General features: G+C 46.6%; 4 protein-coding genes across 4 annotated transcripts; 3 read left to right on the top strand and 1 right to left on the bottom strand.

Moving 5' to 3' along the window:
* Positions 1-556: 556 nt before the first annotated feature.
* BGW36DRAFT_385076 (uncharacterized protein) lies at positions 557-3,395 on the bottom strand. Its single transcript, XM_046216877.1, has 3 exons — positions 2,812-3,395; positions 1,029-2,758; positions 557-974 (listed from the first exon to the last, which is right to left on the bottom strand). The coding sequence occupies exons 1-3, from the start codon at positions 3,152-3,154 to the stop codon at positions 834-836; spliced, it is 2,214 nt and encodes a 737-aa protein (XP_046068603.1). The 5' UTR covers positions 3,155-3,395; the 3' UTR covers positions 557-833.
* A 982-nt stretch (positions 3,396-4,377) lies between these two features.
* On the top strand, positions 4,378-6,409 carry BGW36DRAFT_302862 (uncharacterized protein; the record flags this gene model as incomplete). Its single annotated transcript, XM_046211831.1, has 2 exons — positions 4,378-4,646; positions 4,717-6,409. The coding sequence occupies 2 exons, from the start codon at positions 4,378-4,380 to the stop codon at positions 6,407-6,409; spliced, it is 1,962 nt and encodes a 653-aa protein (XP_046068602.1).
* Positions 6,410-7,009: 600 nt separating this feature from the next.
* BGW36DRAFT_430478 (putative transcription regulator PAB1642) lies at positions 7,010-7,834 on the top strand (the record flags this gene model as incomplete). The annotated part of the gene is made up of 1 exon (XM_046220847.1): positions 7,010-7,834. One exon carries the CDS (start codon positions 7,010-7,012, stop codon positions 7,832-7,834), a length of 825 nt encoding a protein of 274 aa, XP_046068601.1.
* A 1,910-nt stretch (positions 7,835-9,744) lies between these two features.
* BGW36DRAFT_302402 (calcium-translocating P-type ATPase(PMCA-type),putative) lies at positions 9,745-13,702 on the top strand (the record flags this gene model as incomplete). The annotated part of the gene is made up of 6 exons (XM_046211779.1): positions 9,745-10,698; positions 10,754-11,181; positions 11,231-11,373; positions 11,425-12,707; positions 12,768-12,907; positions 12,964-13,702. 6 exons carry the CDS (start codon positions 9,745-9,747, stop codon positions 13,700-13,702), a joined length of 3,687 nt encoding a protein of 1,228 aa, XP_046068600.1.
* Between the last annotated feature and the right edge of the window lie 318 nt (positions 13,703-14,020).

The raw sequence follows: 14,020 nt of genomic DNA, 5'->3' as shown, positions 1-14,020 counted from the left end.
CCTTGAAGGGCAGGCCGCGCTAGAGTCGCAGCCTCCACCTAGAAACGGGGATTTTTGGGGATGTGGATCTGGCCATCAGCACTAATCACGTTGACGACATGAGTCTGACTTATTCAACACCTACAGCACATAGTAATGGTAGGAGAAATTCGTGGTTATAGAAATAACTCCCAAGGCACCAGCGTTGAGCCATGGCGATTCTCCAGGTCGTGTCAAGTATATCCGCGACGTGCCGATACGATCGATGATAGTCTAGTTACTGTATATTCGCTACCTCAGGAAATAGAGCCAAGGCAGGGCTCGTTGGGCGGTGGCCTGTGATTGGCGTGTGGGCCTTGAGCCCCACTAGGCTTACGGCAGACTCGCTTTTCGTATAGCCGTATATCGTATCGTCCGTTTTTCTCGCATCGCTCGTATTCGTACAGAAGTTTGAATATATTATTAATATTCGTATACCTAAACCACTTCTTAGTGCTATATTCAAACCCTTGACACCCTACATATGTACATATGTATTGTATATAACAATATCTAAATAATCAATTCGATATGATGGGTATTATCGATCGAGTCAGGAAATCGTAGATGGGTTGTCATTCTCAGTCATCTCCACTAAGGCATCTATCTATTCATATCGAGCTCAGATTAATTATTTTCTTCGAATGTAATCAACGCCTCACCCAGTCCTCATGCCAGTGAACCCAAAATCCATCAATGCTGACGCCATTTGGTATCATGTCGCGAGAAATCAGAACAGCAAAAAAAAGACCCGCCGAAACAAATCATAGACCCGAGCCCTCCCATTAAATATAACTGTCATAGAATTCTAGTACTCACCGCCGTGTACCGACTTTTTCGATGCCATCAGGCGCCTTGTTCAGTTTCACTCGACAATCAGGGCAGTACCATGTAGCTCGTCGACTAGGCGGTTCCTTCAGGCCGACACATTCTAAATGGAACCATTCGCCTTCACACTGCACATTATTAGTATAGATAATTCCACAAAATAACAGCATCTATTGACTTACATCAGAATTTTCGCAGTTGATCATGATCCCAAAACTAACATCTTTGCAGAGGCAGTAACGAGGCTCATTCGGATCGACTTTTTCCAACACCCCGTCCTCATCAATCCGATAATCATCACCCTTGACGCTGTCTTTGCCACCTGCTCGCTTCTTCGGTTTGAACTTGCGTTTGCCATGAGAAACAGTAGCACCGCCGTCGAGGTTAGCTGACACTGGTCCAGGAGCCGGCCGCTTTTTCCGTCGTATAACTGAGGGCCCAGTACTAGAACCTCGCCTATTTTCAGAGCCAGGCGTTTTTGCTGCAGGCGTTGCACTCTTCCGACGACGAGGGTCACGTAACAATATCATAGAATTGGCAAGAGTTGATGCATCGGCAGATCGACGTCTCGATGGAGGCCGAGTCGTTGGGGGAGTTGGAGTTGTGACTTTCTTGGCAACACCACTTGATATTGACACGATAGTCGGCGCCACAGAGGCCCGAGAAGCTGCTGAACGTGCTCTGGTTGGTGGTGGGCTGGATGATGTTACTTTCAAAGCTGCTGTCTTAGTAGTCTCACTTGGTGAAATGCTATCAACTATAGGAGCGCCAGGTTCCGCAACTGTAGAGGTAGCTGCTGTAGAAGGGACTGTGGCCTCGGTGACCGCCTCTATAGGAGAAGCCTTACTTAATTTCCGCCGTTTAGATGAAGGCTTAGGAGAAACAGTATCATTGCTTGGTTGGACACTGGAAGCTACAGGCACCGGCTCTGTCGACGGTGTCTGTTCGGCCTTTCTTTTTTTGGGATTTTTAGCTTTGGATGAAGGCGTTGAAGGCATTCCGTTAGGTATCGGTGAATTTATCAAGCCGGGGACAGAATAATTCGCTTCGGGCGAGGTGGCAAATAGGCTCTTAAAAGAAGAACCGACATCTCTCAGTCGTTTAGCTGCCATCTCCGCTTCTGCAGCTGCCCAAGCAGCTGCATTTTCGCGAGCAAGGGTTTCACGTTTGAGCCTTTTCGCTTCATTCAACTTCATTCCACGATTGCTAGTCTTAATCTCTTCTGCTGCAGACGTATCAGCAGTGGCCTCGGTCTTGCGGGTGAGCTTTCCCGGTACATAGGTATTTTCGATATCATCACAGTCAATGAATTCCTCTCCAGTCGCCTCTGCACGCGCTTTGGCGGCTCGATAACATTCCCAGCCTCGTTCATTTCGTGCAAGTTCTCGGTTGATCATAATCTCGCTTGGCTGCCAGATGGCGTTCTTCTTCATCTTCTTACGAAGTTTCGTCATTTCCCACTCGGTCAGTCTAAGCCATGGGAGGTCTTCACTGCCAATCTTGGCATCTTCTGGCGGCGGATTGAGTAATGCCAAGGCACCGCTTGTGGAAATTCCGGCGACACTGCGTCCATTGGATCCCTTCCCAGGAGGTCGCGCTGGTCGAGAACGCTTCTTGTCTTTCTTTGGCGAAGGGCCTTCTCCACCCCTTGAGATTGCGTGTCCGCGACGTGATCGTGCCGCCTTGGGTGTCTCATTGTCTGATTGCTCTGTGCTGGCTATAGGCGAATCGGGATCGAGACCAACGATTGCCGAACGACGATTCCTAGATTTTGGAAGACCAGCTTTGTTAGACCCTTGACCATCTACACGGAGCGTAATTCGTGTTGTGCCTTCTTCTGTCTTCCTACCACTTCGTGAGCGTTTTGCAGCTGGCGACAAAGTTGCGATGGGAGTAGGTTCACGAGAGGGGGCTTGGGTAACGATGACAGCTTTTTCTTGATGTTTCCTAAGCGATCATGATGACGGTCAACTACATCATATAATCTGCACGCCTCTGCATAAGATGCTTCACGCGCATTGATGGCACGGTTCAACTGTATAGATATTTTCTCGCGAAGTTCTTGAGGGTTCGGCCGAGACTCAGGTGGTAGGTCGGGAAGCTTCCCATACACTTTCGTAAGCTCATGCACGGTCTGGGTGGCATCGAGGTAGGTCTCGTCGAGACCACGGATCAACGTCAAAGAGCGAATGAGGTCGGATGGGAGGTATTCGGTATAGTCGATGAAATCTGTAACAGTGGCTTGAGCGTCGGGATCGAAGGGTCCTTCGAGGATCACCCCGCCACTGTCATCCGTATCATCTGCCATAATAAATGGTACAAGTGAGCCAAGAAAGATGCTGGTAACAAAGACACAACTGCAGGTCAGCAGTTTCGGGTTGTGGTGTTTCCAAGTTAAGGTGGCAGCAAGACCATTTGCGCAACTAGCATCATCCAAGGCGTGTTATAATGAAAGACAGCCGAGCATAGCAAATCACAGCAGATCGGAAGCGCGCGCTAAAAGCACGGCATGGCGACACTTGTTGGGGGAGGTTGGACAAAGTGTTGCGTGCAGCACGGAGAGGCGACAGGCCTGACTCCGCGTCGTCGCGATGCCAGGAACGCCGGGTGCCGGGATATTATTATTCCGGGCCCACATGTCTATTCGGGGCCGACAATCGCAACACTTCTCTATTTCATCCTTTCATTCTTTCATTCCACTCCACAGATCAGAGAATAAATAAGGAGAAACAAGGTCTGTGTAATTATTTGGGGAGTTTAATCTACCTCGACCCTATCTTCTCTAGAACAGGCCTGAGATGCCCTCGACCAACATAATGGCGCCGCCAATGCTCGTTCTATACTTGACATCAGTGCGTACACACTATATGTATCTGTACTCCAGCTATAGTATCCCAAATTAATGGGATTCTCGGTGTATGCGGCTCTCGTCACATGTAGCTAGCACTGATCTACCCCCACATGACATACAGTTGAGTTGAGGCGATTGCTATAGCCAGAAGAAAGATCCATGTCACATCAAACAATATTCTCTATTCGCAGTTGACTACCAGTGTATTCGAGATTCAATTGTTGCGCAGGTCCGCTCTAGGTCCTCCCCAGAGACTGGTTGTGAGGCTTCGTGCTGCAGCCTGCAAGACGGAGATCTAGTCGCGTATCTCATGTGTCTGTAATAAATTTATCAACCCAGCTTCTCGTTTGTTTTGTAGATGCCTGTTGCCGTGTGTCTTGCTCTGTTTGTCCCAACAGTGTCACGCGACACAGGGTCACACCGCCTTCACATCCTGACTTCTATTTCACGTAGTTTCTCTCTTTTAATTACTTCCATCCAATACACTTGTCTTCGGTTTGACAAATCAAAATATGGGCATGACCGAGCGGCTGGATCTGCTTTTTGCGGAGGATCAGTCTCTGCTGCAGATAGATGCTGGGTTTAGTTCGCTAACTCGCCCTGCAAAGCAAGATGAGGTCGTGGTCGAAGGTGCAGAGACATCTCCTCAAGATGATCGTGCCGACGCTTCAGCTCTCAAAATGGTAAATCCTGAATCGAACCACGCCTTGAAAGGGTCTGGTCAAAAGGGGCCCAAAGCTGAAGAGGCTGATAACTCTACCTCCGACATATGCCAGTGTTCTGTCTTTGAGTCTGGTGTTGAGCCCTCTTCATCTTTGATCACACAATCTTTTTGTCCAGCAGCGGCTATTGCCAAACTGCCTTACAAATATTTGCATGGTGAAAAGTCCAAAACCGTCGGAAAACGGTTCTTTGACCAAGACCAATTTTGGCAGAGAAAGTGGGACTTGTAAGTTTTCTCTGGCCATCACCTCGCGTTCTCATGCTTTTCAAGACTAGGCTAAGGCTCTTCTTGGTAGGCACTACATTTATCCGCCTGCAGATCTATCACCAAGTCCTCTTTTGCTTCTACTGGCATCCCAAGTCCAACAGCTCTTGCAGGATATCAACCAAGAACTCAATATCAGTCTGACTTTGCCCGTGAGTCCTGATATTGGCTTGCTGCTCCCTTTCGCAGAAGATGGTACTCCTCAACCACAGTATCTCGGCCAATCATCAAGCCGCGAAACTAAGGACAGGCTTATGGCTGTTATTCCAAAACCTTCTAATGAAATAAATGATCATGATGCAATCGGGGATGGAAGTTCGTTGAAACATAGCGAGCCTACCAAAGCATTCCGAGCAAAAATGGAAGCGGGACTCGATGCATCCAAGAACAAGTCAAAAATTTCGAAAGAAAAAAAGCGTCTCGAGAAGATTGACAGACAGCGAGAGTGGGCTCAGTCACTGAAGAGGGCACAATGTTACCTAGGTCTACATCCTCATCGGTCATCTCATCCTGATGCAGCTCACCAAACAATCGACCGAAGCGTTTCTGAAGGCCAATCAACAACTCTAATCACTCCACTGATACTTCAGCTAGATCAGCCTGCACCATTTCCCTTCGCATACGAGCCAATCTTCGTGTCTATTGATGTAGAGTCCAACGAACGCCGTCACAGAGAGATAACAGAAATTGGCATCTCCACTCTTGATACTCTAGATCTTGTCGGCATGGCTCCTGGTCAGGACGGTGAGAATTGGATCAGACGGGTTCGATCTCGTCATATCCGAATCAAGGAAAGCGCTCACATCGTCAACCATGTCTATGTTTCGGGATGTCCCAGCCGCTTTGGGTTCGGCGAGAGCGAATTCATCTCCTTTAAAGATGCATGTAACGCTGTGGAAGCCTGCTTCAAGCCACCTTATTCCGCTCAAGTTCCTGTTAAGTTTGTCGAACGGAAACTGTATGGTGAGAAGGCAAATGTTACGATTGAAACTGAAATCAAGGAATGCAAGCTTCGGCCCCGCAATATTGTTCTTCTTGGACATGGAGTTCAGGCCGATATAGAGTATCTGCACCAGTTGGGCTGTAACCTTTTTGGCGATCATCACGCATTTCATAAAACAAAAGCATTCCAGTGTCATAGGAAAAATGACCCGCAGGACGCTGATCCTCGGCTGTTGGATACCTTAGATACAGCAAACCTGTTCCAAGTCCTCAAACGCGAGGCGCAACAACGCGCACTCGAAATCATTCTCAACTCTTTGAGCATTGTCGGGTGGAACCTTCATAATGCTGGTAATGATGCTCGTTACACTCTTGAGGCTATGGTGCGCATTATTATCAACTCACGCCTAGCTTTGAACAATGATGTTGGTCTGCCAAAGGGGGACCTCAAAGATTGGGCCATGGCGTCACCAAAAACCAGTGTTGAAAGAGAATCAGATACATGCTCCGAGAAAGCTTCTACGTCTCGTGACATCGCTTGGAAAGCCGAAGTGGAGCGTCGTGTAGCAGAAACAGTGGCTGACAGCGAGATGCGAGTTCGTGAAGATTGCAAGATTTGGGAAATTGTCACCGGTTGGGATAGCGAGCATCCACTCTCTGCCGATGATTTCGACGGAGGCGAACCAAAGGGAATGGTGTTGCCGAAACAAAGGCAGAAATCGTTCAATAACGACTACAAGAACTTCGAGAAGCATAATACTTCTTTTAAGCGAGGTTATTAGGTTTGATGGAGCTTCACTTACGATTTATGGTAGCGAATGAAGAGTTGGAATTCATGGATGCTGTCACTCTGGGTTGGTGGAAAGCAGTCCTTTTACCTGTCTACGGCAGAATGCGATGAGATATGGCGCGGTGGTTACTGAAGGGAGTGCCCTGGAATGGAAATGAAAAGAAATGTAATAATTTGAAGTATTCTCGGTTAATAAGAACAATTGGTTGAATACGGAGCTTTCGTGCTGTAAGTGAAAATAAACATTTGAATGGTTCTTGACGTCATGAGTTGATAATGCATCGACATGGCCAGTCTCGCCATCTGCTACTGCATATAGGTGCACCCACGTCCATTGACCTACAAGGAGAGAAAAGACAGCGTGCATGAAGTGGTTACATAGGTAAGCATTTGTACGTCTTGTCTGACAGACAGCAACTTCATTCTTCCCGAAACCCCGCACATTAAAATTTCGGAACCTCATCTAGATTACTGTGGAAAGGAGCTTCCATCAATAATATCAACCTTCGGTGATTAGCAGCACCCTAGAAACGGATCTATTATCAAATAGGGCTGAAATACACGGTGGATGCAATACCACCAACGATATATCATGACGTCGAAACCTCTCACCAGCTTGCTCACATCGACAAGCACCGTTTTCTTCGATCGAGCTACCAAGCACCCTTTCCTCAAAGCTGCTGGGCAGGGTGAGGTCACTAAAGAAAAACTATCCCAGTGGCTGGCGCAAGATCGGTTATACGCACAAGCATATGTGCGGTTCATTGGCGGGCTGCTCACCAAAGTCGTTTTACCAACATGCAACCCAGACAGCAAAAAATGCAAGTCGCCGACTACGGAGCAGCGAGTCTTTCGCATCCTAGTAGACTCGTTGACTAATATCCAGCGGGAACTAGAATTTTTCGATGAGGTGGCCATGGAGTATGGGCTGGACTTGACTGCCTTGATTGACAAGCCTATTGAAGAATGTCCCCTGGGACCCGGTGTATTTGGACCAGAACCTATCACGCGAGCGTACATAGATTTATTCATGTCAGCTTCCAGCCCCGGTGCCGATCTTCTGGAAGGCTTTACTGTACTTTTTGCAACCGAGTACATCTATCTACATGCTTGGAAATATGCCGCGTCAATTATGGCTACGTCACCCATTTCCGCTACTCGGCCATCACCAGCATCGTTCTCGGCTGGCCCTGAAAAGGACCTAGATGGAGGGGCACTCCGTCGTAAGTTCATCCCCAATTGGTCTAGCCCTGAATTTGAGAAATATGTCGCGACCCTCCGGGACATCACGGATGAGTTGGCAGGTCGGCTGAAAGGAGCAGAAGAGGTGGAGAGAGCAAGAGGAAAGTGCATTGGCTGGTGGAGGCAGATTCTCTGGTTAGAAGAGCAGTTTTGGCCCAATCTCGACGAACCTTGAAAGAGAGTTTTTCTTTTTGATTGACCTTTCGTGTCGTCAAGGTATAGGTGGAGCGAATCTAAGTTATGTCTTAGGAAGATTGTCTCTGGGTTTAGTCATTTGAGGTTTCACGCCCTTATTAGGAATGACATGGTTTCGATATCGATCTAGAGTCATTCAGAAGCGCAGATTCCAACTGAGTCGTGGCTGTGGTTTAGAAAGGACTTGCGTAGGCATCATCTTAGCTTGGAACAACCACATAGTCTAAAAGCCCAACTACAGATGATATTGTGATATACTTGTGGACCCTTATGGCACGGAGTAGAATTAACCGATCAGAGTTCGGACCAAGGCGTACAGCGGCCGGTTTCAACATTACCCAGTCGCCCTGGTTGGAATTGTGCCCATTTGGTGAGCGAGACGCTCGAACATCTGAATAGCTAGTTAAAGCCATTTCTTATCCTTTTTTTGATACCATGTCATGCAGCCGCGTTCACATCAAACCCAGTCAGTGGAGTGAATCTAGGGTAGTCCGAGGAATAGATCATAAGGTGTTTTAGCGATCATGGTCCAGCATAGAGTAACTCCACTATAGAGGCAGTGCAGCGTCAATTCTTGCATATCTTCCGGTTCTAGGAAGATTAACAATACGAAAAAGATGGTTCAACCTCCTACCGCATTCGTGAAGGGGGGTGGTTCGTTGTAGCCAGTGAGAGAATACCAAGTCTTATTTCGCCTTTCCAAGAAACAGGCTCCATCCATAGGATGCCTATTGTATTTATTGCTACCAGCAAACTTCGTACTAGTTTCCACCCCAAGACAAGAATGGAGGCGCAGCATGATGAGGGTCAACAGAACGCGCAATGGCTTACGTTGTGGGGAAACAGTGGCAAGGCAACACCAAAAGATATTCCCTGCTAAAAAGAGGCATCAGCAGAATGAGAGCAGCTGTCATGTGAAATATAATAATGATTCACGCATCTTATATGATCTACCAAGTAAAGAGTAAGGCGAGGAAGGGCTACCGATCACGTGCGCCGGCACCGCCACGGCGGCACCGAGGCGGGCGGGCGGGCAGTGAAGGCTAGTGGCAGATGTGGCGTCGGCGTCTTGACCCTTAACTTAAACCTGGTTTGTTGAACTAGCTGTTAGTCTGTTACTCCTGGTCCTACCGATGTGCTAGCACCTGCAAGCGGCCAAGGCCGAATCGCATTATTTACGGCCGTTGTACGGACAATATCCTGAATGTGGATACTGTCAGAAATCATTTCTGAGCTGTTCATTGCTTCAGCCTCCTTGAAAATCACCAACCGCAAAGTAACTACACCACGGCAAAGCCAATGCCTGCGCGTATAGCAGAATGGTCATTGGTGACTCGCCCAGGCTGGCGCTAAAAGCCCTGCCACTCAGCACACTGTAGTTTACAGTCTATTGAAATCATCTGAATCAGCCTCGCCATGGGGTAGTCTGTTATGTGTTTCAGGCCTGCAGCAGCCGTTGAGTCGCATTTTCGAAAAATGAAAGATGAAGACCAAGAGTAGTTTACCCTGATCAGGCAAAGCCATCGTCTAGGCGATAACTCAAGGTAAGCTCTCACTTACTAGGTAATCATACCAGTAAGCAGACTGTTTAGGAAATGGCCTCGTGAGTTTCTCGGTATGCTTGGCTTGCCACTCCAGCTCCAGGTGCTTTCATCATCAAATTCAAATCTTTGGGCGAGTTACCCCCCGCCAAGTAATTCAACAAGGCTGTGCTAGAACTACTACAATACATATCCACAAGAATATCTCTTCCTCGGCATTATAGAATCAATTTTATGGGCAAAACCAACACTTTTTACACTTCCCTATGACTTTATATAATTTCTCTTTGAAATCACAAGTCAATGCGGGATATTTGACCAATATAAATTTCACCGAGTTAATACAACGATGTCAGTTTCGCCAAATGGGTTCCTACAACTCCCAGGAATCAGAATAGATTCAGAGGGATCTGGGATAAATACTCAGCCTAGTGACCGCTCTCTTTCACACAGCACACCACAAGGTCTGAGCCCTTCTTCTGCGCTGTCGTCGAATTCAGAAGTATTGTCACTAGAGGGGGCGCCGAGTAACTGTGATAGAAGCTCTCTATCAATTAGTCGGCCTTCATCTTCATTATGGGATGCAGCGACCCTTCGGGACAGGTCGGCATCATTCGCGTCCACAAATACCACATTGTTGAGGTCGCGGGCTGACTCAACCGCTGCTTCTGATGTTACTAAATGTGTCACTTATGATAATATTTCCGCCTCAGAAGCCTTAAAACCAGATCCCCGATATGCCGGTGACTTTGTTGTCGAAGACAATAATTTTGCCTTCTCGCCTGGTCATTTGAACAAAATGTTGAATCCAAAGTCATTACCGGCATTTTTAGCTATGGCTGGTCCTAATGGACTATCTCACGGACTCCGAACCGACTTGTCTGCCGGGCTTTCAATTGACGAAACAAAGCTTTCTGGCCATGTCACTTTTGAGGAGGCCACCACATGCAAACCTTCTGACAAACGGAAGATTGACAAAGTGGAATGTGATACATCGGCTTCTACTTCTGGAGAGCAATTCTCTGACAGGATACGAGTATTTGGCCGTAATGTATTACCCGATCGCAAGACAAATGGCTTTTTTAAACTCTTCTGGGAAGCCTACAAAGATAAGATAATCATTCTCCTGACTATAGCTGCCGTGGTTTCGATTTCTCTAGGCGTGTATGAGGCTCTGAGCGGAGGATCAAAGGTTGACTGGATTGAAGGCGTCGCTATCTCTGTCGCAATTCTACTTGTAACAATTGCTACAGCAGCCAACGACTGGCAAAAGGAAAGACAATTTGCGAGATTAAATAAAAGGGTAATAACTCATTTCTTGTAAATGAAGATCTATATGTACTGACTTGGAATTAAAGAAAGAAGACAGACAAGTCAAAGCTATCCGTTCTGGGAAAGAGATGGTAATATCTGTGTTCGATGTCGTGGTAGGTGATATACTACACCTTGAACCCGGTGATTCTCCGCCTGCAGATGGAGTATTTATCTCCGGGCATGGAGTCAAATGCGATGAATCGTCAGCAACAGGGGAATCTGACGCGATGGACAAAACTCCGGGACGGGAGGTTTGGCAGCAACTCAATGACGGAAAACCTGGCGACCTTGACCCTTTCATTATATCGGGAAGCAAAGTTCTTGAAGGTGTCGGAACATATCTTGTCACTAGTGTTGGGCCATACTCCTCCCACGGACGTATTATGGCCTCATTGCAGACGACTAATGAATTGACACCATTGCAAGTCAAACTTGGAAAATTGGCAGATTGGATTGGTTGGCTAGGATCAGGGTAATACATCCCTAACCCACTAGTGATGAGTTGCTAACACGTTAATTAGTGCAGCTGCTGTTCTTTTCTTGATTCTCCTTATCCAATTTCTTACTGAATTGCCAAGTAATCCTGCAAGCCCGGCGGTCAAAGGTCAGGAATTTATGGATATTCTCATTGTTGCCGTTACCGTAATTGTTGTAGCTGTTCCTGGTGAGTATTTATACTAGATTTAAATGATCCGTGAGCTAATAAGTTTTCTAGAAGGTCTTCCACTTGCCGTTACCCTTGCTTTAGCATTCGCTACGACTCGAATGGTCAAAGAGAACAATCTCGTTCGCGTGCTCAGGGCGTGTGAGACAATGGGAAATGCGACAGTCATATGTAGCGATAAAACGGGAACTTTGACGCAGAATAAAATGACGGTTGTTGCCAGTGTTTGGGGCTACAATCTCCAGTCCAGTCAATTGTCACTCGACGAGGAAAACCAAGAGCCGCAGCGTACCGTTTCAGAGTTATTCAGAGGCTTCTCAGAGACAATCAAAAGTCTCGTAGTTAAAAGCATAGCTCTCAACTCCACGGCATTTGAGGATGAGAAAGATGGAAAAACAGAATTCATTGGTAGCAAAACTGAAGTTGCAATGCTTCAGCTTGCCAAAGACCATCTAGGTATCAACATACGCGAGGAAAGAGCAAATTCCGAGGTCATTGAGCTGTACCCTTTCAATTCGTCACGAAAGTGCATGGCAGTCGTATACCGAGACCCTTCAGTCGGATATCGACTTCTCGTCAAAGGAGCCGCCGAGTTAATGCTGGCTTCTTCCGTTTTCGCAATTACAACCGAGTCAGATCAAGACTTAACCACTTCTCCCTTAACAGAACATACACGACATCAAATCTCCAATCAAATCAACCAATATGCGAAAAGTTCCCTTCGCACAATTGCCATGGTCTATCGAGATTTTTCTTCTTGGCCACCAACAAAATCTCAGGCTCGGAAAGATTCGTCAGTACCAGAATTTGAAAGCATTTTCAATGACATGACATGGATTGGTGTAGTCGGAATCCAAGATCCACTTCGACCAGAAGTTCCTGCGGCAATCAAGAAATGTAATAACGCTGGCGTGCAAGTAAAGATGGTCACCGGAGATAATCTAGCAACAGCCACAGCCATTGCGACAGCATGTGGTATCAAGACTGAAGATGGCCTTGTTATGGAAGGTCCCGAGTTTCGCCAACTATCAGATGGGGAACTGGATAGGGTGGTGCCTCATCTTCAAGTTCTTGCTCGTTCTTCGCCTGATGATAAACGAATTCTTGTGGAACGTCTCAAGCATCTTGGTGAGATTGTGGCTGTGACTGGAGACGGCACTAACGATGGTCCTGCCCTGAAGACCGCAAATGTCGGCTTCTCCATGGGGATATGTGGTACTGAAGTGGCTAAAGAAGCGAGTTCCATAATTCTATTGGATGACAATTTCAAGTCTATTGTTACAGCCATTGCATGGGGCCGAGCAGTTAATGATGCTGTTGCCAAATTTTTACAGGTATGAACACGTCCGCATTCAATGTTTTTTGTTTCCCTGGCTTTGGTCTAACTTGCGCAGTTTCAAATCACGGTTAATATTACCGCAGTAATCCTGACTTTTGTATCCTCAATATACAGCGGATCGCATGAAAGCGTCCTCAGCGCTGTACAACTGTTGTGGGTGAATCTTATTATGGATACATTCGCTGCATTAGCATTGTAAGCATAGTAATTTTCCTCGATATCTCATGCGCATAATCTGATTTTATCAACAGAGCGACCGATGGGCCAACCGATAAGATACTTGACAGAAAGCCTACCCCAAAAAATGCATCACTGTTCACGATGACCATGTGGAAAATGATCATAGGTCAATCCATTTACAAGCTCGCTGTGACATTCACCTTGTATTTTGCCGGAAAGGGCATTCTTGGCTCAGTTCTTGACGACAACAACACTCAACTTCAACTCAATACTATCATATTCAACACTTTTGTTTGGATGCAGATATTTAACGAACTAAACAATCGACGTTTAGACAACAAATTCAACATATTTGAAGGCATACTTCGAAACTATTGGTTCCTGGGCATTAACTGCATCATCATAGGAGGTCAAATCTTGATCATATTTGTTGGCGGTATGGCTCTTGGAGTCACCCCTTTAAATGGCGTCCAATGGGCCATTTGTCTTTTGTGTGGCGTTGGTTGTTTACCTTGGGGCGTACTTTTGCGACTTCTCCCTGACCGTTACTTTGCAATTGCGTTTGACTTTGCCGTTTCTCAAGTCTCGTTACTTCTTCGACCTTTTGTGAAAGGATCTGAGTACCTTTCCGCCGTCTTCAAAAAGGCAATGAGCTCGATATCTCGACTGTTTATGAAAAGGCCCAGGCATGTTGAAGAGCCTAGCTACGTGGACGAAGAGGCAAAGGGACCTGCTAAAAAGCAAACCCACGTAGCTGCTGACTCTGTTACGTCGAATCCGCCTCCAATAACCGTCACGACTGTCACTTAGGTCATAAGATGCACAGTCTGAATCGTGTCTCATATCATCGTTTTCTTCTGCCTTTTCCTTTTCTCGGAGTTGCATGTTTGGCGAAAGGGGCCTATATACGTGGATGGAGCTGTATTATTAGGTTACCAGGCGTTTAGGTTATTTGTGTATCAAGGGACCATTTGAGCGTTAAACCATGCCGAAGACGATGCCTATTTAACCATATCATGTCAATGTTAATCTAAATCCTGACCGCAAACGTGTATCAATAGAGAATATCACAAACTAGAATATTTCAATTTTCCAGACAATATGAACAAGTAATTGAGTAATACTGTT

Source organism: Talaromyces proteolyticus, assembly GCF_021365285.1.
Source record: "Talaromyces proteolyticus strain PMI_201 chromosome Unknown BGW36scaffold_10, whole genome shotgun sequence".
NCBI classification, from domain to species: Eukaryota; Fungi; Ascomycota; class Eurotiomycetes; order Eurotiales; family Trichocomaceae; genus Talaromyces; species Talaromyces proteolyticus.
This window is presented reverse-complemented; position numbering and strand designations above follow the sequence as displayed.

Bases quoted from the DNA above. Each gene is read 5' to 3' on its own strand.
- BGW36DRAFT_385076 (XM_046216877.1), bottom strand. From the start codon at position 3,154: ATGGCAGATGATACGGATGACAGTGGCGGGGTGATCCTCGAAGGACCC. The intron at 2,759-2,811 runs GTCATCATGATC...TCGTTACCCAAG, and splicing joins ATTATATGATGTAGTTGACC to CCCCCTCTCGTGAACCTACT. The intron at 975-1,028 runs GTAAGTCAATAG...AATAATGTGCAG, and splicing joins TCAACTGCGAAAATTCTGAT to TGTGAAGGCGAATGGTTCCA.